The sequence below is a fragment of the Rhipicephalus sanguineus genome, chromosome 6 (assembly GCF_013339695.2).
Source record: "Rhipicephalus sanguineus isolate Rsan-2018 chromosome 6, BIME_Rsan_1.4, whole genome shotgun sequence".
NCBI lineage: Eukaryota > Metazoa > Arthropoda > Arachnida > Ixodida > Ixodidae > Rhipicephalus > Rhipicephalus sanguineus.
The window spans coordinates 112,963,596-112,987,493 of NC_051181.1; the positions used below are offsets into that span (position 1 = coordinate 112,963,596).

A 23,898-nucleotide genomic window follows, 5' to 3' on the forward strand; every position below is an offset into this window, starting at 1 on the left:
GCAAACATGGGCATGCGCACCGCACCGCCAAATCCTCAGAATCACGGTGTAAGAAAAATGGTTTTCTTACGGTCAGAATAAACCTTCAGAGACACGTCACGGCCTCCGAGATTTTGTGCGCGAATCCTTGAGGCTCTTATGTGCCTCCGTGAGCCTTCGCGTTTACATTACAGAGGACATTAGCGCCGTGCTTTTTTTTTTCTAACGCGTCGACGCGGGCTGCGGTCGTTGTACTGTGTTTACACATGCCTGCCTTGTGCATCAGACATCCTATGAACGGTGCACGAGGACCGAAAGAAGGCGAGGACGGTGTCAACATGTGCGACCGTTGAGGTCGCACTTGTGCGGGAACGGCCAAAAATCCCCCAGAAAACATCCCCAACACCTCCGTGATAACAAACATTATAACACAGGACCGTGGTTTTGTAATTTCGTGGCCTTGATCCATCGCGTCACAGTGCTTCTGCAGTACGACGGTGTTATGCGAAAAAGCATACTAAAATTTGGAAGGGGCTACGGCTGTCGCGGGTCACAACGCACCTGGTTCATTAAATAAATACGCGCGTACGGGCCGTTATTTACGAGCGCTGGTATGATTGCCGACACCTAAAAACTTAACTGACAATCGTTCAGGGTTCTTCCCGACGTTGCTGCGGCCCTGAAAAACAATAAATGAAAATGTCCGCCAGCTTTCCTTTGTCACATGCTAATTTTTCATGCTTTCTGGTGATACGAATTTTGGATGATACGAATATTTTTGGTGGTCCCGTGAGATTCGTATCACCGAGGTTTCACTGTAGACAGTTCTGGGTCTTGCTTGATTCTTCGGACATATGCGAGCACGACAACACCAAACAGGAAACGTGACCGTTATAATCGAAGCTGCTGTAATTCAGGTTGTCACCTTGCTTTTATGCAATATTAGACCGAAGCTCTTTGGTTTTGTGGTGTGTGACGGTTTTCGACATTGCACGTTCGTTGGATTGAGTAGAAAGCAAGTGGTTCGGTTCGGTGAACATGATAGCATTGCCGTCGCACCATTCTGGGCAACACCCCAGGCTTTGATGACAAGCCAAGGCCGGCAAAACAGGCATGATGGCTTCAATTAACCCATATTAGGTAATTAGGATGCAGCACTGTAACTGCATTTCTTTCAGCTTTCCGCGTAATGCGTGGCCACTGTAAGGCGGACTTCGCCAGTCCAGTGCTCGCCAGATTTCGGATTCAAAAAAATATTTTCTTTAAACGTTTCTGCGTGCTATAACTTTTGCAAGGTTGCTTCATCTGTACACTTCTTTTTTGTCGTGCGACTACTGCTCCTAGATTCAATTTTTTTAAGTTAAATGAAATAGAGAAACATCTCACTTGTTCCATTGCAGATACAACTTCATGGTGCTTGTGCTCGCCCATAACAACGCAGAAGGTGCAGATCAGCTGGCCATCGTTTGTGCAAAAGAACTCCCGCAGTCGCTTGTGCACATCACACAGGGAAGACTCCACAGCACTAGAAGATATCATAAAGACAGCAATCTTTAGCCCACTTTGACTACAACATTCCTATCATATTAAGCCAGACCCCGTTTAATCATTTCACAGGAGGTGGCTTTTAGGTGTGTGTTTTTCCTCCTTCCTTTTACATCAGCTTACTGACATCCAACAATATACAACAGGAAAATGGCTGGGATGATGCATTAGAAAAGTAAATGCGCAGAAAATGTGTGCCGAAGTGAGAGTGCGAAAGTTTCCTAATTATGTGTCTTTCCACTGCAGTTACCTTTACATCTACATTGCAATTATTTGAAAATTTCAGGCTATGTCTGAAAACATACATTCAACACGTGATTAACCTATGCTGATACAAAGCTAAAACCAGACATCAATCCAATAATTTTGTAACAAACGGTACAGTCAAAATGGTAGGTGTAGATGTGTAAACGTCTAACACTGTGCTCACTATGCTGAATTGAAATTTAGACTTCGTACTTTTTTTCTTATCTTTGTCACATGTTTGGCAGTTATGTTGAGAGCACATTAGGTTCCCAAGCACATTCAAAAACAAGTAAAGGAACTATTTTTTCACTTAATTATAGGTTTTGTGCCAAGTTTTGTAGAATTGTCTTGCATTGTTATATTATGTATTAAATATAATCTTTTTATTGGGGTTTTATGCCCCAAAACCACGACATGATTATGAGGGACGCCGTAGTGGAGGGCTCCGGAAATTTCGACCGCCTGGGGTTCTTTAACATGCACCTAAATCTTATGTATTAAAAATTGAAAATAACACATATGCATACTGTTTATTGTTTTTCCTTCCTGCTTTCTCCAGAAAAGTACAGAATAGTGTTTTCTTGTGTATTTTTCCATGCACCCTTTTGTATAGGGCCTCGCATATTGCTGTACAGTTGACAATACGAAAGCGATCGCACTGCTGCGGCTGTTGTATGGGTGACGTAGCCTAGCCACGCACTTTCTGGGCCTTTTGCTGTCTCCAATGGTAATTTGTAAAAGTATATTGAATAAAGCGTGTGAATGAATGAATGAAGCCTGGATGGTTAACACCATGAACTCGTCCAACTGGAGGCTTCGTCTTGCGGTGACACTGCACATCACCACACGCTGAGCAAACAAAACATTTAAAATGGAACACCACTCAGAACTAGGCTTGTGCGAATAGTAAATTTTAGGTTCGAAGCGAATTCGAAGCGAATAGTGATTTTGGTCGAATAATTTCGAATCGAATTCGAATAGTATATATCACACATTATAAAGAAAAACGAGCATATTTATCATGACCCACCCAACCTGCACAACGTATTTTTTAATTGTAACAAGGCATGTGCAAATGTCATTCTTTTTGGTTCAAAGGAAGTGGAAGCAACTTTGAACACGTAGTAGTAGGATTTGGCTTTCGGTAGAATGCAAGTGATAACCTGTAAAGTATGTTACGTTTTAAAATTTACTACACTTGGAGCATATAAGCTGGTACAACAAGTTTTTGAACTTAAAAAATGATGAATCGATGTGAGGGTAATATGTTCATTTAACCTTGAAGTGGGGCTTCGCGGCAGTGCGGATTTTCCCTGGAAAGGTGTATTCACGGTATAGCACCCCTCTACTGCAGTAAAACCACCTTTACAGGAGATTAGAAGCGGACAGTGCGGATTTTTTTTAAAAAGGTGTATTCACGGTATAGCACCCCTTCACTGCAGTGAAACCACCTTTACAGGGGGGTTACAAGCGGATTAATATACACCTGTTCGTTCCTTTCGAATACTTCGAAATTTTCAAGAATTTAAATTCGAATCGAAGCGAATTCGAATACTGTATTATTCGCTCGAATATTCGCACAAGCCTACTCAGAACCAATTACTATTATTCTAGCTGTATGGCAGAGGTCTCCCTCTGCAGCGGCTGCAAGAATAGAAGAGCAGGATCCAGAGGCCACACGATACGCGACAAGTTATTGTGGCAGCCACACGTGGCTCAACTTTCAGTGCAACCTGCCATGTTGTGAATATTAAGATTTGTGAGCGTCCCACTAACATGGAAAGGGGAGGCAGTGGTAAATACCGTGGTTATGTATATTTTTTTTAATATGTGCTCCAAGTATGTGCCTGTTGTCGAACACGCACGAAGTTTTAATAATGATGATTTAACTGAAGATACAGCTCACATGCAGCAGGCAAACTTGAAACAGCAGGGACTGCAAGCGACACACTGTTCCTTTAAGTTACAGTGCCTTCTTTAAAGTGCCCTTCACCAGGTCTGACCATCTTGAGCTGACGAGCTGCAATGCATACACTGGGCGTTCACGAATCACGTCTGCCAAAATTTGCAACGCTGGAGCCACGGAAATAGGTCAAATTTCAAGCTGAACGCAGTTTTCCCTTAGTCTCGCGGGTGCATGTCCAAAGAAGGAAGGGATGACATACTGCTACAAATGGCTGCTGAAGAGGGCAGGAAAGGGATTTGGCTTGCGAAGGCTACATGGGGCGAGTGGCAAGGGTATGAAGCTCGCCTCCTCGCATCATGGCTGTCACGATGCTACAAGATATTTTTTTTCTCAGCTTGCAATGAACAGATTTGAAAAATTCTTGCGGCATAATGTTTTTCATTCGGCACAGAAAAACTTTCCAGCGTCCTAACTAAAATTTGCTATGTGGCCTGGTGAGGGGCCTTTTAAGGACTTCAATGCTGATGATTAAACATGCTTCTGGCGGAACGTGCATGAATAAAGGCTCATTCACACCTGCGAATAGGCTAGTCGTACAACCAAGTTAATCACGACGCAAGTGGTCAGAAATGGTTGCTTTGACCAAAAAGTGACTGCTTTGGCCCAGTCTCTCACTGCTCGATTTTTCAGCTGCACGACTGCAGCCGCAATACTCTGAACCAATCAGACGTGCATGAACAAGACGTAAACTAATTTTACAAGGCAATGGCGGTCTGAGCAGACACACATTCAGTGTGGTCATGGGCATTGGTTGCACAAGCAGGTAAGAACATCGGTCACCTTGAGTTGCTTTTTGGTCGTAAGTCACAAATGGTTGTGGGACCAGTGCAGCACTAGTCGCAAGTGTGCATGAGCCTTACGCCTTAGGCCTTCTCAAAAGAAGTACCCTCCTCTTGCACAGGACACCTTGTGCTGACAAGACAATGATGCAGGTAGTAATATCGCAATTTATTTCACATGTGCATTCTTTTTTTGAATTTTGAGGCACCCTATCTTTCAAAACCTTTGAAGCTTTACAGCAAACAAAATTTACATTGGATAAAGCTTTATTCAACGCTCTCTCTACAATGAGCCTAAATTTATAAACGTTGTGAAAGAAATTTGAATTAGCATGAACGGCAAGACATTGAATGCGAGAAACTCCACTCACACTGACGCTGCATTCAGGCTTCTGGGCTGATGTTTGCGCATCGTTTTTAGCCATTCTGTGGATCTGCAGAAGAAACGTAAAGCATTTTCTCATCATCGGCAAAGATACCTTAAAGCACTTGGTGAAGACCACATGCACCTTCTTGATGTGCCCTTACGTGGTCGAAGCAAGGCTTGCAGAAGTTTGAAGGACATGTATCGCACCTGCAGGCAGCTGGACGGCTTCCACATTCATCGCAGATAACTGCAGTAGACAAGGAAAAACATAAGCTCATCTTATGTCTCATATAAAAAAATGCTCAAGGCCTATCCATTGTCTTCAGTACACGTGCAGTATTTCAACCATGCTAGCAGGTCACCGTGCTTACTGCATGCTTCCCTTAATCAGAACTTCCAACATAATTGTGATACGACCCACCAAAAATTTCTGGAATTTCAACAGCATGGCATCTCGTGTTTGCCTGAAGGTTGAAAGCATTCCGACCTCTAGTAACTGCACAGCAGTGATAGATGCTAAATCCTATGGCATATGCTAGGTGGTAATCAACCGACTTCCTTGACTTTGTGACACCTTCCTATGCCCGACGGTTAAAATGGTGTATTCCAACTTGAAACCAGTCTATAATTATTTGTAATTAGCACAAGGTAAAACTAAAGGGTAGCTAAATTTACCATTTATTTGCCACTGTCACGACTAAAAACATGTAACATGGGCAAATTACTATCAAAAGTGGGCAGCCTGAGCATTATGCTGTTATGCAATCATGGTAACCTATGGGAGCTTTTTCCAGAGGTTAAGCTAACTGGGAACTCCTAAATTTTGAAGTGGTGCACGCTGTTCAAGCAAAGAAAAGGCACCAAAGAATGGCATCCTCTCCCTACAGTCAAAGAAAGGATTTTTAACTGTGGCATGCCCATGAACAGTCGTGCACTTTACACCCGTCCAAATGCATTCGCAGTGGTTGGGAACCAAGCTCGGAACGCAACGAAAGTACGGGGCATCTGAAGCTAGTCGCCAACTACTTTTGGAAGTCATGCTGCACACGAAAGTTGAGGTCAAACAAGAGTTGTCCTTAAAGGGCCAGTAAACAACCTTGCAGTCCAAAATTTGTGATGGCGAGATAAATGCGCACCTGTACGATGTGAACAGGCTACCGTAAGAATTTTGCAAATAAGTGCTGGTACAAGGAAGCTACAGGGTACAGAATAACTCGCTTCGGCTGGTTTCGGTTTCTTGCTCGGCCTTGCCACCCTTCTCGGCAGCGAAGAGAGGGCAAGCGCAGCCCTTTTTCGTGACTACGCCCACTTCGGCAACTTAACACGATGCCAGCGATTACGTCATCGGCACGCAGCCAACGACCAAGCAAGGCTTCCCCTACGTGTCGCTCACGTCAGAGAGGTGCGGTGAGGAAGCACGGTGTGAGGGATGTGAATCACTGGTGAGATAAAGAAATATGCCACGGCGCATGCGCCCTTTCCCTAGTGCTAAAGTCGAGACGCCTCCTGATCTTGGAGGCTTTCGTTCTGGCGATACCACTTGTCGCAGTAGTCTCAGCTTTACCGAAATGGCAGAGGGAAGCACAGGAAAATGAAAATGCGGATGGCATGGCCAAAACTGTATCACAGCAGGGCCAATGCGCCGTTTCGTAGTGCGAAGGACCAATCGATGAAGTCAATGCTACGTAATTGTGCTGATGGGCGAGATTACATCACTGCACAGACGAAAAGGCCTGGTCAGATGCAGGAAACGGGCCCGGGAATTGCCTTTCCGAAATGGAGCGTCTGTGCGGCACGCAGTGCTGCGATATTCGCAAAATATGACCGTCGCGGCCTTCTGCATGAATTAGCTAGCTCGTTCGGAAGGTGAAAAAAGAAAAAAAAAAAAAAGAAAGAGAGAGGCCGGGGCCTGTTTACTGGCCTTTCAAAAGCCCACGTTTTAACAAGGGGAACAATTTTCATCCTCTTGAAACATTGGCTACAAAGGTGTACTTCATTTGATTATAAAAATTAAGTCAAAGCACACGCAGAAGCCAAAGGAAAACACTCTGTCAGGTGTGTCATTTGAAATGAATCACTGGGCCTGTGATCAGAAAACCGTGAATGCTGCTGTGGGCTTACCCGTAGGCCCCTTGCCAGTGGCCTGCTCATTCTGAATGGCACTCTTCATCATTAAATTAAATGGTTCCATGTTCGGTCCTCGTGTGCTGTGAAGAAAAAAAAGTAGAAGTGAATCACTCTTCCGTTTCTCAATTTCTGAACACACGCTCTTATGAAGCATACAAATCAGTGTGAGCATAAGCAAATATTACACGCTCATTTGTCAGATTGTAACGCAATGGCTTGCAAACTTCTCTTCATCAAAGAGCCCACAAATGTCTGCAGCTTATTCAGGAATACTGAAGAGTTGTTTTTCTCCATAGTGAATGCACACATAGAAAACAACATACTGTGCTAGACTCGCAAAAATTAAAGGTCCATCCTGTTTAAATCTGCAAAAATAGCATTTACAGCTATTTCCTTTTTCACCTACCTACCATCTACAGACAATGAAGAAGTCGTTATTACAAAGCGATGCTTCACCAAGCATAAGTTTAAGCTCAAAGTCCGATTCCTCCTCAAACCAATTACTCCCAAGTTTCAAAAGAACACAGGTCGTAATCCCCCACTGGATCTGAGCTCCAAGATTCAAATAAGTGGGTCTGCTACCTCGAACTTTTCTCAGAAATGCATTTTCTTGCAGTTTGCCCAAAAATATTATTCTATCCCTTCGTTTCGCTTTTCTCCAAGACTACATGCCAAATTTCATCCAGCTCTCTAATCTACAGGATTCAATGCAGGGATAATTATTCTAAAAAGTGGCAGTACGGGAGAAGAACAGCGTGAGTGCACCTATAAATGTGCAGTGCAAGTTGGCTTGAGGCAAGAAATCACATTATATGAATGCTTTTTTTAGGAGAGGCAAGTAGAGGAGTTCACCAAATTCCTTTTGTCCTCCAGTTATTCGTTGATGTGCATTTCAGTATATGTTTGTGGACGTTTTTGCATTGCACCCTCATTAGAAGAAAGGGACAATTTGGAAGAACATTTCATGAAATGGGAACATTGCACAGCTACTTCTTTCATTATAAAAGCAGTATTTTTCCTGGACGACAATTAAAACAAGAAACGGACAAAAGGGTCAACTTGAATCAAAGTTTATAAAATATTGGAGATGATGCGCATCTTCGGGCACTACTACGTGATTGGCTTTTTTGTTGCGTTGTTCTGTGTACTTATTCAAAGTGTCACGCATTATGCAACTTAGCATTTGTGTATGTCATTTCCTCAACTGTACTCCTTAAAAGGTTCTGTGGTCACATAAACAAGCAATGGATTTTAAACTAGCTCGAACAGACACCTTGCACAGTTAATACCAATCGTGCTCAATTAAGTTCCAGGCATTCTTGACTGCTCGCAACACAACGAGAGAGAGAAGGAACCTCTTAGCTTACGGCATTTGCTGCTGCCGGCTGCACGCTGATCCAACGCCCAGAACATAGGAATCGAGCAACAGCGCCTGGATGCTGCTGCTGTCGGGAAAGGATTGTTGGTCCTAAAAAAAATGGATTGTCGACGAGTGACGTTAGCACGCAAGTGCGACGCAGTTAGTGTCGCTCCATATTTATTACCAACACAAACATTACTTTCGGAAATGTATGAAAGCGTTTAGCAACCAACCTTGCACACAGGGCACTCGCACACGTGGCTCGCCGAAGCACGGCTTCTGATACACGCCTCGCAGCACGTGTGACCACATTTTAAAATTCGGGGTAGCCGATTTCCTCGCTGCTCTGAAAACGACACAATGAGCTCGGGGTCAGTACACAGCTCGCTGTCCCGTCACCCTTTACACGTAACCAAGTGCCGGGTGTGCGCCCCTCCACATTTGCCATTACCAAGCTCGCTTCTCAATAAAGATGCACAAGTAATGCTCTCCAACCACGTCTATGAAGCAAGGACGCATCTTTTGTTGCCGGCCAACGCCAAGTGGCGTCCGCCAGCGATACAATGGAGCGACAACCCCGAGAAAGAACGAAAGATTCAGTAAACAGCGCGCAGCAGATTCATAGCACTCGAAAGGCTTCTTTACGCAACGCATCATCGCGCACGAGTAAGACTCGCGACAATTCGCGCGTATTTAGCAATGCGAAACCGCGGGAACGGCACGTGCGCGGTATTTTACCTCTCGTCGTGTAGGCCAAAGCGCACGACGGGCACTTGAAACTCCCCGTTTGAAACATGGCGGGCAACGTCACTTCGCGATGTCAACGGAAGATATCAGCTAGCTTAAGCTTAGCGCGACAACGACGATGACACCACTAAACATGACAGTTCCCTGCGACGCTAACACATCTCGATTTTGACAAAACTTTTCCAACGAGCAGTGTGACGGGAGCGACTCCTGTGACGGTAGGCTTTAGTTTGGTCACGTGCGCTTTTATTTTAAAAACAGTGTGGCCAACCGGAAGCGTTGTTTCTGTTGGTTTCTGTTTAATAAGAATCCTTACGGCTTTTTCGTCATTTCTGTAGCTAACAAGTCGGCTTTCTTCCATGGTAACCCTGGCTTGAGCGCGTAGTTAGTGGTGTGCTGACGATATCATCTCCGCCGCCACTTTGGGCTTTATTTTGTTCCGAACAGCCACTGTTTATTTACAGCGCAGCGGAAGTGTCAACTGTGTCGTCAAGCTGCGGCAAGATATCTCTCTCTTGTTATACTCTTGTAGTCTCGTATTGCGTTGGTGACTGCAGCCACTGCAGTCCTGCGGACGGCAGTTCGGGCGATTCCGCACGCTTATACCGAGGCTGGGGCTCAACGGGAGACATGGATTTCATTTCTAACATCTGGAAGAACACGACGAAAGGAGCCGAACCGCAAGCGAAGGCTCCAGAATCGGCCGAGGGATCCGATGCGCCCGACAACAAACCCACCAACGAAGCCGCTACTAATGAGCCACAAGCACCGTCCAAGGAAAGCGGTGGCGGAGGCAGCGACTCGGGTTCGACGTCAGGACCCGACACAGACGCTCCTCCGACGCCAGAAACGCCGAAACCAGCGGCCAATGCTGCGCCTTCGAACGACAAGGGACCCATGGGCGCGGGCATCTCTATTCCGCTAGAAAATGTGTCCCACAAGGCGATGGAATCGGCGAAATCGTTCGGAAGTGAGTACACGGTCACCACGGTGTTTCGACGTACGCGTTTTCCTCCGTAAAATGTTGCGATCAGAAATTTATCCCGCTGCGTATGCACCGACGCAGGGCAGAGCTGCCGCGTTCCCGTGTAGCGACGTGTTGCTGTTTTGTTTACCGCGCGTATACCAGTCTGAGAAGCTGCGATTCACATCGTTCTTTGTCCACGTCGCGTGAAATGCTCGGCGGTAAAAGCTACAATTGTCTCGCTTTCCTTTAGGTTTCCTCTATTCTGTGGCGAACAAGGCTGGAAAAACTGTGCAGGAAACGGCCAAGCAGATCAAAACAACAGTCGAGGAGAATGTGAGTACTTTGTTTACGTATCTCGTACTTCTTAATCAAGTGCGCGTGGATGCACTCTTTATCCTCATGCATGCGTACGTATTGCGCTTCCGTGGTAATATCGTTTATTTCTTTCTTTTTTTGGCTTTCAGAGCATCCTAGCAGACTTTAATCGAGAACAAGAGACCTTTGTGAAGGGCAAGCAGAGGTGTGACACTGGGATCTTACCCTGGGTTGGATGCGAAGACGAAGAAAATGTGAAGCAGCAAATACTGTCCCTCTCGGCTGTAAGCTTCACGTGATGTCAACAAAACTTTCATTGCTTTGCGCAAAGTGCCGTTCTATAGATTTTCTTGCATACGAGCGGGCGGTCGCTATATCCTTGAAACAGGTTGTAAAAAAAGAATTCATTACGTTAAAGGTAATCACTTGTTGCATTACAACAGCCATATGAACACTAGACAAATGTTCAAAGACACTTCCAAAAGTTCTTCGGTTTGCATGTCCAACACTGGGGCTCTTCGATTTACCATTTTCTGGCAGCCCGCTGGCTGCCAGAAACCAGCCAGCGGGTTCCGGTTCTGACAGGAAATGACGTTATATCACGTGGCCTAAAAACTTCTGGCAACCAGAAAGTGGTCGGGAGAAGTAAAATTGAATTTTGGGCTCGCGGCTGGGCGGCTCACAACTGCGTCGTCTGCTCAAACATGCTAGTACAAATTTTGTTAGCGACGATCGCTGGGCTTTTGGCCGTGCCTTTCATCCTCGCACACAACCAAACCGTTGTGTGCAAGGATGAAAATGTCGAAGATCTCGTTGTGTGTCTGCTGATAAGCAGACTGCAACGAGAACAACGGCATAGAGTTCCGCTCTATGTTGAGAACGTGAATTTAAAAAGTTATTCCGACTGTCTAGAATTACTTGTGCAGCCCTGGTTGAGGAGCTTGAAGCTTCGGCATTTTATCCTCAAGGCCTCCGAGGACGACCGAAGATTTCGGCCGAAAAGACGCTTCTTGTCGCACTGGCCGATAGCCGCCGAGGGTCCCGAGGCCTTTGCATTCCGCGGAGTCCACGCAAAGATGGTCGCGAGCGCTCATCGTCCCTTTTGGCGTCTGCTAGCCAGAAAACGGCCAGAGAGCCGCCAGACCAAAAACGTCCTGGCGAGTTCTGGCGACCCGCGGGTCGCCAGATGCAGCCAGAGAGCGAAAAACGAATGCCCACCGGAAGTGCGCGCGCGGTGGGCGGAGCAACCCGAGAAAAAACGAATGCGTTCTGGCTGTCTCTGGCAGCCCGCGGGTAGCCAGATGTAGCCAGAAGTGGAAAATCGAATAGGCCCACTTTGTGATACCTCTTGTACAGAATCTGGCTGTCAGTTGGGCTTGTTGGTTCGTGATCTTAAGGGTTGAATCGTGCAAACGAGACAAGGACTAAAAGAAGAGACGACAACACACAGAGTGCAGAGTGCACTGTGTGTTGTCGTCTCTTCTTTTAGTCCTTGTCTCGTTTGCGCGATTAAACCCTTAAGACCTCTTGTACAGTCGTGCTCAATATGACTTGCAACAGGGGAGCGCGTGGCCTCACAAGCTTTAAGATCACCCATGTCTTCCACTGTTCCTTATTTCCACAAGTAAACACTGTTCATCTAACTTGGAGATGATCCCAGATAAGAAAATATAATTCAGTTGTGGAAATTAAGGCAACTTGTAGCCATGCGCCATCTTTGAACTCGTGAGGCCACGTGCTACCATGTTGCAAGTCATATTGAGCGCAGCTGTACATAGTTCCCTGCTATTGTAAATCCCGTTCCTTGAAAGTATTGTATAGTAAAGTGTGGGGGCTTCATCGGGCACACCTCTCTGTAATTTAAACACACTACTCTGAATGCAGTGCTGCCGGTGCTTATTGCACCCCAGGCGAGCACTGGGAGCACTGAGCCATGCATTGTAGTATGCAATGAAAGCAGGAGCCTTTCTGATGTGACCCTTCACGGTGGCTACGACGTGGCGCTGCTAAACACGAGGCCATGGATTCAATTCGCAGCCATGGTGGGCGCATTTCACTGGGCACTAAATGCAAAAAATGCCTATGTACACAGCAATCCACTGTTAAAGGGAACATCAGAGCATGTGGTGGCAGCTCGGCGCCACTGCCAGACAGCAGCTGCAAACGAGTTTTGCGTACACACAGTTAGCCCCATGCCCGGTGATCTTTCTTCGTGTGGATGGTTCGCTTCGCGACGATTCGAAGCGTACAAACAGACGTTAGCGGATGACGAAAGAGCACTGCTTATAGCGCGCACTGCGCGAAACTCATTGCAGCCGCTGGCCGGCGGTGGCGCCGAACTGTCGCCACACGCTCCAATGTTCCCTTTAACAGTGGACCGCTGTGTACATCGATTCAAATGCACCTGAACAACACCAGGTGGACGAAGTTAACATAGAATCCCCAGCTGAATTGTGCCTCATAATTGTTTGCGATTCTGGCATGTAAAACCTTCTGTGTGGTGCATATTTAGATATTTATTTAATTAGAATGGAGGAAACTCCACGTGTGATGGACAGGCACAGCACGTAATGACGAGCACATGTGCTAGACTTTCAACAGATATGTTTCTAAGTATATTCTTGTCATGTTAAACCAATATTTTGTTTGCTTCAGCACTTGGGCTTGCCTCTTCACACTGTGTGACTTTTTCTCGGCAAATGTAGCGGCCACGGAGCACAAACTATCCGGAATACACGCGTTGTGTTCGTTTAGACCAATGTTATTTGTAACTTTTGGGCTTTTCTTTTTTGAACTCCTGTAGGACAAAAGAAACTTTGTGCGAAGTCCACCAAGTGGAGTTATGTTTGAGTTTGACATGGACACCATGTCTCCCGTCGCCATGGCCTTGCTTCAGGAGGACGGCAACCTTGAGAAAATGAGATTTGAACTTGTCCCAAAATGGTGAGTCAACTCGAGCCCACTTTTTAATGCAGCAGCCTTTTGATTGCGCTTGAAATTTTATCCGCAAGAAAAAAAGAGAGACGCCAGTGAGCGGCTGAAACGTATGATTTTGGTCCTCCACTTTGTTGCATTCGATTCCGTTTTCCATTATTCTTTTCAAACCATGTAGCACCCACTGAGTGATCCCAGTGGTCTGACTCACTACCATCTGGGTCAATGATGAAGAGTGAAAATAACAAAAAAAAAATTAAATTGTGTAATACAAAGTATGGCAACATCTGCATGACAGCAATTAAATAGCTCCAAAGTGTCATGGCATCGTTTTTTTGCCACTATTGTGCGAATATAAATATAGCAGGTTACATTGTTGACCAGTGGTCATAGGGTGCAGGATCAATGTTGTAATTCTATTGCATCAAATTCACAAAACCACCAGGCAAGCTTTCTCGGATGCATTGTAGGGCCCCTTTAGCGTGCACCTAAGTGTGTAATAAACGTTTTTGTCACGCATCATAACTGTGCTGTCACAACCAACAGCAGTTTGTCCTATCACAGTCCCCCACAGCAAGACGCCACAGCCGTTCAACCACTGTATCGAGTTTGCAGCTTCTCGATATGCCTGTTTAGTATCTCGACTTCACGATTTTTATACGAACTAATTTACCTGAGACAATATTCTTCTCTGATTCTTGTTCCACACTGAAATTTCTGTCTCCTCTTGGCATTCACATCAGGATTCCTGAAACTGACTTTTGGAGGAACTATTTCTACCGTGTTTCGCTCATCAAGCAGTCAACACAGCTAAGCGCACTCGGTCACGGCAAGGGTGCTGGTATGTGGCACTTCTATCAATCAGTCTCCATTCAGTCTGTATAACTCACAAAGGATAAAGGCCGTGGGATGTAACAAATATTCAGCATTTTCGTTTGAAATTTAAAAAATTGATGCTGGGTAAAACTAATAGTGATCCATGAAATTGGAGATTTACCTACTATTCCTGGTGTGTCTAGAATATCGCTGACACCAAATGATAGTTGAAATAGTATTAAAACAAGGGCATATGTAGAAGGAGCTGTTTATTGGGTTTGCATTGCATAAGATACACTATACTGCTTTATACATTCTTAAAAACTATATTTGCCGACACCGTGCACATCTGTGCGCTGTCACAAAGGCTGACATCTTGGATAGCTTGCTTGAAACCTGTTTAGTGCTGTTGTGTTGAAGAATATTAACCTGGTGGTGGCTGAGCTGTCATGAGTTATATTTGAACCAGCCTGTCTGTGGACATAGCTGTATTAAAGGTTGAGGAATTGGCAAAGATGGCAACTGTTTAGCCAATCACAAAATACATTCCCTGCCACATGCAGTGTGTGTTGAAAAAGGCCAGGATCTCTTTTCATTCAGGATCAAAACTGAATGCCAGAATTCCTTGCACATTACGTCTGTAGCTATTTCTTATTCTTTCATCCCTGCATTTGTCATGTTTAGGGATGCAGCATAGTACTGATTTGCATAGTTAGCTTATTAGCATTCGTGTACTTCTTTATTCCTCCATTTTTAGCAGACATGTAACTACGTTTGGAGTTTTTTTGTCTGGCAGCTTGACATTCCTAGTGACACTGTCGCCATATTTGTATTTTCATTCATGAGTACTTGCTTTGCACTAATAGTGGGTGTATTTTATGCTAATGGAAGGTACCTGTACACATTATTTTAAAATGACAAACTTTAACATTGAAGAAGGCACTAAGTAACAGCATATCACATTGGCATTCAATCACTGTAGTAAAGTATTTTGTGTCATAGTTGAGAATGCAAACAGTAGATATAATTACCATTTACTTACCTCGTTTTCCAGGAAGCAGCAGCAGTGGCGACACCTCATCGGTCTCATCACAGCAGAGCCCATCCGACGAAAGCAGCAAACGTACGTCAGTGTTGCTTCTAGTTCTGCCTTAGTTCACTGCAGACACCCGTGCACGTGCTTTCTCCTAAAATTTAGCGTGTGCCTTAAGCATATGCCAGCATAATAAGTGGGTACTCACTCACATTAACGTGTGCTGATGCTCGGTGGTACTCGCACAAGTTCCTAGTCACACCCACACATGAAAACGCTTTTTGCCTGGAACTCACCGTATTACTACCACTCACTCGCATACACTCCACGCCGACACGCACTGTCACAGATGTTCATACTTTCGACACTATATGTACCTCACATAGGGAGTTTACACATGTATCTCTAGAAGTATGGCCTGAGTGCTTTGTGTTCAGCATGTGTGAAATGCATGCGTGGTGCAGTTGTCTTGTCTGCGCTTATCCAGAGAATTTGGCGGCCGGAGACGACGATGAGGCACTGGACAGCCCAACCCATGAGTTTGTTTCGGACACCTTCCAAGGCACCAAGATCTCCGAGGAGGAGGTTAAGCTGGGTATGAAACAACTTGGCATGGGAGACAAAGCAGGTAACATTGCAGCGCTTGACACTGCTTCACTTGTCATCTTTTATTTTGAAATGCAGTATAGCGTTTTGCAGTACAGGGGTACTTGCGAAACACAGTAGTGTTTCATTAGTGGTGGAAACTGCCTTTTGTTTCTGTTGTGCAGGTTCAGGATGTAGCATCTAAGCAAACAACATCTCCTTGTCAGGGACTTTCCATGATTATCATTATGCATACACAAAACACAAGCTGTACTTTGCATTTCCGTGACATGCACTGTCTTTTATTTCAACCTGTAAACGGAGGCAAGAACCTGGCTAGACCACCGTCCTGTCTGCGAACAATGCAGCGCACGTAAGATAAAATAAAAGCTCACAAAGCCACTAAAACACATACCTATATCAGATCACCTTAGCATGCCATCATTACAACAGGTGACGTAGAAGTGACCGTCCATATTATCACTTAGAAGCTTTGAGCTCTTGAGAAGTGGAAGCTACAAGATTGCACATACAAAATAAAACCAGTTGGGCAGTGAAAGTACCGACAGTGCCGGCGCAATTGTTGGATCGTGTGATGCTGCTTACGGTCTGTTCTAACTCAAGAGGCGTCATTGCGTGTGCTCCATGAAGTGGTGCTCATGAACTAAACGCACCATACACTCACGATAACAATGCACCCACACTGGCAGAAAGGTTTCACAGTGATTGCAATGTAATAATGAACTGATACAGTATAAACACCATGGAGTGAAACTGAAATGTAGCAACAATTATAGCGCATTAAAGAAGAAAAAAAAAACAAAGGCTATGAGAACGCTTGGCAATGCAGTTAAACCCCAGTATAAGTCATTAGAATTTACATTATGCTTTGTTATTGCATCTCGTTAAACCTAACCTCGATGGACTGGAAAAGTATGTTTTGATTTACAGTTTTGTTTGCCAAGAGTGACATGCAGTGGTGTGCAGCACAATTTGTCATGCACCCTCTCAACTGCGCTAATTAATGTTAGGCACAAAAAATTGAATGTAAAGTGCTCTGTGTGTCCTCTTTCCTTCTGCAGTCCTAGTTTTTCTTATGCTTAAAAAAGAGTCGCCTAGTTTGCCCTGCAGTATAGTGCATGGATGATGTCTATTGGACTGGCTATGTCTTGCTAGTTTTGGTTTCTAGAAGGCATCGGTAATGTAATTAAAAAAATATAGGTTTTACTGGTCCAATCGGTGGCCAAGTAACATGTAGTTGTGTATGGAGAGTCTTTGTTATTGTTTCTCAGAGGTGGACAAAAAGACAGGTTTTAACTAGGGGTGTGCGAATATTCAAAATTTCGAATATTTTTCAAATAGTGTTTGCTATTCGATTCAATTCGCATTGGAATTTTACTATTCGAACTATTCGAACTTCCCAAAAACAAATAGGGTCAACGTCCACTTGGAAGTGGTCCCTAGATTTTCAATATGCTTCACCTCGTCACACCTCGGTATAGCGGCAAAGCTGCCTTTCAAGCTCCGTTACAGTCGAACTTTGCCAAGACACAGTCAACGTCCGATTGGAAGTGGTCCCTAGATTTTCAATATGCTTCACCTCATCACACCCCGGTATTGCGGCAAAGTTGCCTTTCAAGCTTCGTTACGGTCGAACTTTGCCAAGACACAGTTAACGTCCGATTAAAAAGTGGTCCCTAGCTTTTCAATTTGCTTCACCTCATCACAACCCGGTATTGCGGCAAAGCTGCCTTTCAAGCTCTGCTTGGTCGCAAATGTATCAACTCAAGAAAACGCTGGTTCTGATATGAAGATGAAAGATGTGGCAGAGGTGGGGGCTCAATTAATGCTGTTTTGGACCTGAAATTTGGGCAGGAAGTCCAAAAAATCGGAAGCTGAAGCTTTTTAACATCCAAAATTTCAAATGTTCTTAAATATTGACGTCTACGAGGCACATTTGGAACTCCGGACTTGAAGGGAGCGCATCCTTGTCCGCCACATTAGTTGGGCTTCCACAGAAGTTGAAAGAGGAGGAGAGGCTGAGGAAATGGCAACTTTGCCTATCATGTGTAAAGTGTTGTCGGCAACACTTTGGTTGCACCAAATCATGTACATAAATACAATTCGGCCTCTACATTGCCACATTCTTGATAAGACAACTATGAAACACCACCCCGCCAGCGCTTCATCAACCTAGCGAAAAGAAACACTTTCATGTTGCTATCTCATAAGAATATGCTTGGAAATCCTCTCTTTTTTTTCTGCAATTTCACTTCGAAGTATTCGAGAAATATTCAAGAATATTTGAAAAATATTCGATTCGATTCACACTCACACTTCAATATTCGAATTCGCTTCGCACCCAAAATATTGCTATTCGCACAGCTCTAGTTTCAACACTTTGCTTCCGCGGTTCCATTTAAAGAGAGCTACCAGAACTTTGGTTCCGACTAACAATTTTTTTTTGCATTATTCAAATACAAAGCAAACAAATTAAAATACTACTGCTGTTCTGTTTAAGCAATTTTTGTTGATTGAGATTCTACTATGAAATTTTTGTATGTATTATATTTCAACATCCTTCTCAAAGTATAATTGCCAACAGATTAAAGATATAGGGTTGGCCACAAATACCTAATCTCAATTACATTTGAACGGTTCATCACCTTGTTTTTACTTCGTGGCAGCAGTGAAGCTTCACCGTATTGAAAATTGCAAATAAACTGCTTTGCACTATTTAGGCTGAATACACGTGGTGTCCTAAGGACACCATTATAAGAAGTTAAATACTTTGTTATACGAAGAATTTCATTACGTTGTAGTTTGTTGCAGTTACGTTTAAGTGTAGTAGTTGCCAGCTTTGCTGCAAGCTGCGTAAACCGTGTTTCTTTCTGTCAGTGGCAGATGACGACTGGGAGAAGGAACTCCAGCAAGAGCTGCAGGACTATGAAGTGGTGGCGACCGACTCGGCCGCACAGGGCGATGATCCCGAGTGGGAGAACGAAATACAGGAGATGCTGGCAGCCCACAAATAGGCTTGCCATGCGCTGCCTTCTTCTTCCAGCCACCTTTTATCTGGGAAACACATTCTGGGCCACAGCCGCTACGGCCCCTCCACCAAACGGCACAAGGGCGGGTAATTCAGGGTGCCCCGACTGTCTGCTGCCACGCTAGTCTCATTTATGTTGTGCGTGCATCTTTTCAGCTTATGAATGTGTGTGTGTGTGTGTCTCTGCAGAGTCGCACTGCTTTGTTTGGACCTAGTACACATTGTGCAGCTTTAAGCGGCAACCACACGTAATGCACTTCCGAGATATTTTCGTCCTGGCATCGGCCATCACAGACATTCATGTGCGATGACTGAACTGTATTGCTGGCCACAGTGCATGTTACACTGGCTAAAAAGAATAACCCACACCACACGTTACGATCTCGATAACTGAGCAGTTATCCCACGGCACGCAGTCGACATTCCGACGCTTGCAGATATTGCACCATAGAAGTGCCAGAAATATGCGTGTGATTGCTGCTTTACGTTTTCGATTATCGAAGAGTCTCGATAATTGGCTTCGAGCATGCTACATTCTCTGTAGCACCGTCTTTTGCCGCGAAGCAGCTAAGATATCGAAAGTCTGCATGAGCCTGTTTGTCAGTGTGGTTGTCGTGGTACCTTGCACTGGAGAGTGCCGCAAGATTCTAAGACCGCGGTACTCCTTGGTGCCATGGGGGTACCACTTCTTGTGTGTGAACTAGGTTCCAAATTTTTGGCAGTACCGCTCTTCTTTTCTTGCCTTCTCTCCATGAGCTGTGTTGTGGGCACAAAACACGAAGACTGTCTTCCAGTCGCTCATTAAGAAAAAGAAAAAAAAAACGTCTTTAGGAGCAAGCTATAGCAGACAGTTTAGAGAGGTCAGCAAAGCAGCTTGTTGTAGAAGCTTGTGTAGTGAATGGAAAAGTTCGCTGTTTAGTGACCTTGGTTCGTATTGAAGCAATTATGTCTATGCCGCTGTGAACTAGAGGTCGATTGGAGTAATTTCCTCTCTTCTGTTTTGTATGTTGTGTTTGATCCTTTATGCTATGTACCCAGAGCTTTCGTCATGTCCATTTACCGCGAGAAAGAACTATATAAAGCGCCTGTGATGCACAGATGTGAGTGTCTGTATGTATGTTAGAGTTGTTAATGAATTCCTCGGTGGTTATTTCTTGTTTTTTTATTATATATACATATATATATGTAAGCAGATATCTTTAATTGAAACAGCCTTCATTCTGACACCCTCTGTTTGGTGTTGTTTTCATCACACTCGTCGTATGTCACATAGTCAGCTGAATAAAGCTTTTCTTTTCTGATGTATGGCACATGTTATAAACCTAGCACTACCAAGGGCCCAGCTGCATAGCTCGCATGAAACAAACTATGAGACACACCTGCATTGATTTTGCTGCATATCGTCTATGTTAAGCTTGAAAGCACCCATAAGTGAAACTATTTCGTAGACCTCTGTTTGGTTTCTCGGAGATGGAACTATCTTCATACTTTACGTGGAAAACTAATTTCTAAAGCTTCTCCTCCTTTTCTTTTATGTTTTTTTTTCCCCACATTTGTCCCAAACAGACCCGGTAACTCTCTGAGATGTGCAATGTGTCTGGTGTCAAAGAACATCGCCTAGCATATCTTTTCTGACAAGAGTGTTTGACTGTCAAATGCTGCCTATGACACACTTCCGCAACCTGCCCATCCTTTGTGTTGGTAGCTGTGCCAATGTGGAGTGGTGTCACTCGCTCCGGCCAACATTGCTTTCAGCGTGACTTTCGAGACTGGTGCGTCGTGACACCCGATCTCGGAGCCCATGGTTTAACCACATCCAGTCGCTTTTGGGATGTTTGTTTTCAGTGCTGGCCGGAGGCACTGCTTAGTCACGATATCTCAAGGAATCTGACAGTCATCCGTAGTGTTTTATTGCTAAGTCACAGCAAACACAAAAAATGGCAGGCAAGGCAAAGTGTGCTTTAATCTAACAATTCTAGGCTCCATACAGATAGTGCGGGGGTATAACTTGGCTCAAGCGCTCAATTTGTTAACATTTTTTTACACTACGCTCTCGGTTTGAAGGTTAAAGAACATTTTTCTTTCTCTATGCATACCGAATGTTTGTACGTTACCATATTGATGTGAATTTCCTTTACAGCCAGTGGGAAGCATGAGACTAGATGCTGTGCTTAGGAGGGCTTATTTTTGTTCCGCTCGCTTATTTGCACTGATATAATGCATTAACACTGTCAACCCACTGCCCTTGCATTTCTTGCGTTGGTGTATGGCATGCTAAACCACCAGGCATGTAAGCCGCACAGGAGAGAAAAACCAATTAATGCACTAGCAAAAAGGCAGGCTTGCACGCATTGAAGTGGTTGACAGTCTGCGAGGACAAAGAGTGGTTTCGACAATTCCATCTTGTACTGCGCTGCATGTTTAGACGGGTGTCGACATCTGTGAACGCTTGAGCACTGTGCCAACTTGAAAGGCTAATTTCCTTTGCGATTGTAGTAATTTCTTTTCCCAGAAGTCTAAAGTTAACAGTTGTATCTGCCACAGTGGCATACTCGCACAAATTCTTCAGCGCTGTCACCGGCCTGCATTGTATCAAAAGCTGCGTTTGAAGTGACATGGCTAGAGGAGGTAGCCAAGCCAGCTTTTGCCTGAAATGACCGAGGAGAATGGACGTGGAAAGATCTGTTAGAGACGTAAACGCACGCCTCTCTTTCTTCTTTCGCGTTGCGTTTCAGCGACATTTCGTATCGAGAGGAGACTCCTTGGAGTGTGGGAAACATGGTGTCGCGGTTGTGGTAATGTCAGCCATCCTGCAGTGCAGGTTACTCGTTCATTACGTATAGAGGGGCCCACAGATTATTGTTGATTGAAGCGCTGGGACCTTGGCGTCGTCTGCACGGCGTGAGGAAAAAAACTGCCAGGTTGCAGAGGTCTGGTTTTGGGCCATGATATAGATAACGCACCTGTGTGAGCGGTTTGTCAGAGCAGCTTCTACGTCATAATTTACAGAAAGGCGGGCCTCGTAGTGCGATAGATTGCGCGTGACCTTGAATGTATTTGCCGATGGCAGCGAACACCTCTTCAAGGTATACCTGTTCAAAATGACTACATGGTACCTTCCATTGGATGTTAAATGCCTAGTGTCGATTTGCAAGAGCGAATGCCTTTGAACATGGCACCTTCTCCTAGCAGTCATGTATACTACCTGTACATTTAAATGTTTTAAACAGATATCACGTTGAAGCCTGTATACTGCGAATAGTCTATGCTTGGTTTCTTCCTCGCTGAGTCGCTTAATCCCCGTAGCGTCAATGGGGGTCCTTTCTTTCGTAGAGTCTGCTCGGGCATGTTTCTTTTTTCCACGTTGCTTGGGCGTGTGTTTAAAGTGTTGAATACACACCATATATATGCCACAAGAGTCGAAGAATTACTGTTCTTTTCCATACCCAATAGAAGGAGCAGCAAAATCTTCCAGCGCGAATTTTTAAATACTAGAAGGCCAGTGAAGTGTAGAATTGCATGTAGTAGTACAATCCAAGAAAGAATAACAGACAGTTGTGGAGGTATCCACTTGAAGCTGTTTGTATTGGTTATGTACCTTAATAAGTAACAATTTCCAGCAGTATTGGCACTATGCCCACATAACATGAAGAGCTGTGAAAAATTAGCAAGTGTCATGCGACACTTAACCTCTAGCAAAGAAGGTAAATGCCTACTTCTACTGTATGTACTCGATACTGGGTAGGAATATTGTGTTTAAACATTCCTGTTTGCTTTGTCGGGTTTTTAACACTTGACTGGATGTGTATATGCTGCTGTTAGACTTTGTGCAATGAATGTACCAATGTTTATAAATGGGATCATTGCAGGTGGCCCTATAAAAGAGTGTCCCTGTGTGCCTGTCTTCTGACTCTTGCATGCCTCACATTTCGCAAGTGTGGCACGTGAGGAAAATGGACCACATTACACACCTGTCAAAAACCTATTTACCTTTGAAGCATATGGGAGCCAGTTTGGCTGTCATGAACGAAATCTGCCAGAGGTGCCAAGTTTCCTTGTTTGTGCACCGGGTGGCTACAGATAGATGCGGTGACTTTTCAGGGTCCTTGTAGTGCATAAAAGTTTATGAATTAGCGTTCATGCAAAGATTCAAAAGGAAAATGGGCAATAAGCCGCCATTATTGGGCATTGGACTGTTACCTATTGAAGAAAGTCCAACTTGTGGGCCTTAATTCACCTACAGGTAACACTGCATTAACATCCATGCAAAAAATTTTAAGAATTTATTGGCAAGAAATTGTTAGTGTCATACATTACGGTGTCATTTAATGAAGTTCAATCTAAGTTCAATTTGGAGGCATTTTGTTAGCACTTCCATACCTGATGGGAATTTTTGTGCGCAGAAACAAGACGATTCACCTTCAATATCCCATCTGGTTTCCTAGGAAGTGTTAGAATGGTGCTTGAGTTTGTCACCTGACACAATGGTGAAGGTCATGGCCACCGAAATACAGACATTAGCATGCCTTTTCATGGGTGGGTTGGCCTCCATTTTGCCTGATGCCGAGTCCCATAGATTTCTAAATTTCAGTTATCTAACTTCCTTAGAAGTATCGCTCGAACTGTGTAGTTAGTTAGTTAAAAGACTTTATTTGTTTATCCAGCGGACGACTATCCTACTGATCGCGCCACATTTCTTGAAGTAACTGCTTGTGTTCCTTCAAGTTTGCCACCCCCTTCCCCCATTCATATAAACAGCGTTTACAGTCGTCACAAGACTTTATCAGACACTGGAAAGACAAATCGAAGGCTTAGGTGCATATACTGTGTACTGGGCCCACGTATTGAAACACAAAAATCTAGGGCTAGGTAATGCACATACTTATGTTTCAACATGCTTAGGCTCGTGACATATCGGCACAATTTCAACTCAAACACTTGCATCACAGCAAACATCACCTTTGGTTTCATAGCAACATGACATGGTTATCTCAAGCTATTGCACATACCAGTTGTTAAACTAAAGGTATTGACGTTGCGTTTCAATCTGTAAGCACTATACACTAAGCAAGCAACATAAATT

The 23,898-nt window shown here is 44.4% G+C and overlaps 2 protein-coding genes across 2 annotated transcripts in view; one reads left to right on the forward strand and one right to left on the reverse strand.

Moving 5' to 3' along the window:
• LOC119397473 (uncharacterized) overlaps positions 1-9,350 on the reverse strand; it is a 69,109-nt gene extending 59,759 nt beyond the window's left edge. The window contains exons 1-8 of the mRNA XM_049416578.1: positions 9,108-9,350; positions 8,603-8,715; positions 8,377-8,477; positions 7,004-7,089; positions 5,044-5,129; positions 4,887-4,949; positions 2,801-2,805; positions 1,366-1,504 (exon numbers count right to left, since the gene is read on the reverse strand). Of these exons, the coding sequence (XP_049272535.1) occupies positions 1,366-1,504; positions 2,801-2,805; positions 4,887-4,949; positions 5,044-5,129; positions 7,004-7,089; positions 8,377-8,477; positions 8,603-8,715; positions 9,108-9,165 (651 nt within the window). The 5' untranslated portion in view covers positions 9,166-9,350. The remainder of the gene's footprint in view (positions 1-1,365; positions 1,505-2,800; positions 2,806-4,886; positions 4,950-5,043; positions 5,130-7,003; positions 7,090-8,376; positions 8,478-8,602; positions 8,716-9,107) is intronic.
• Positions 9,351-9,478: 128 nt separating this feature from the next.
• Positions 9,479-22,710, forward strand: LOC119396199 (synapse-associated protein 1). The gene is made up of 8 exons (XM_037663299.2): positions 9,479-10,086; positions 10,334-10,416; positions 10,548-10,682; positions 13,202-13,341; positions 14,076-14,173; positions 15,203-15,271; positions 15,669-15,809; positions 18,665-22,710. Exons 1-8 carry the CDS (start codon positions 9,747-9,749, stop codon positions 18,799-18,801), a joined length of 1,143 nt encoding a protein of 380 aa, XP_037519227.1. The 5' UTR covers positions 9,479-9,746; the 3' UTR covers positions 18,802-22,710.
• Positions 22,711-23,898: the final 1,188 nt, after the last annotated feature.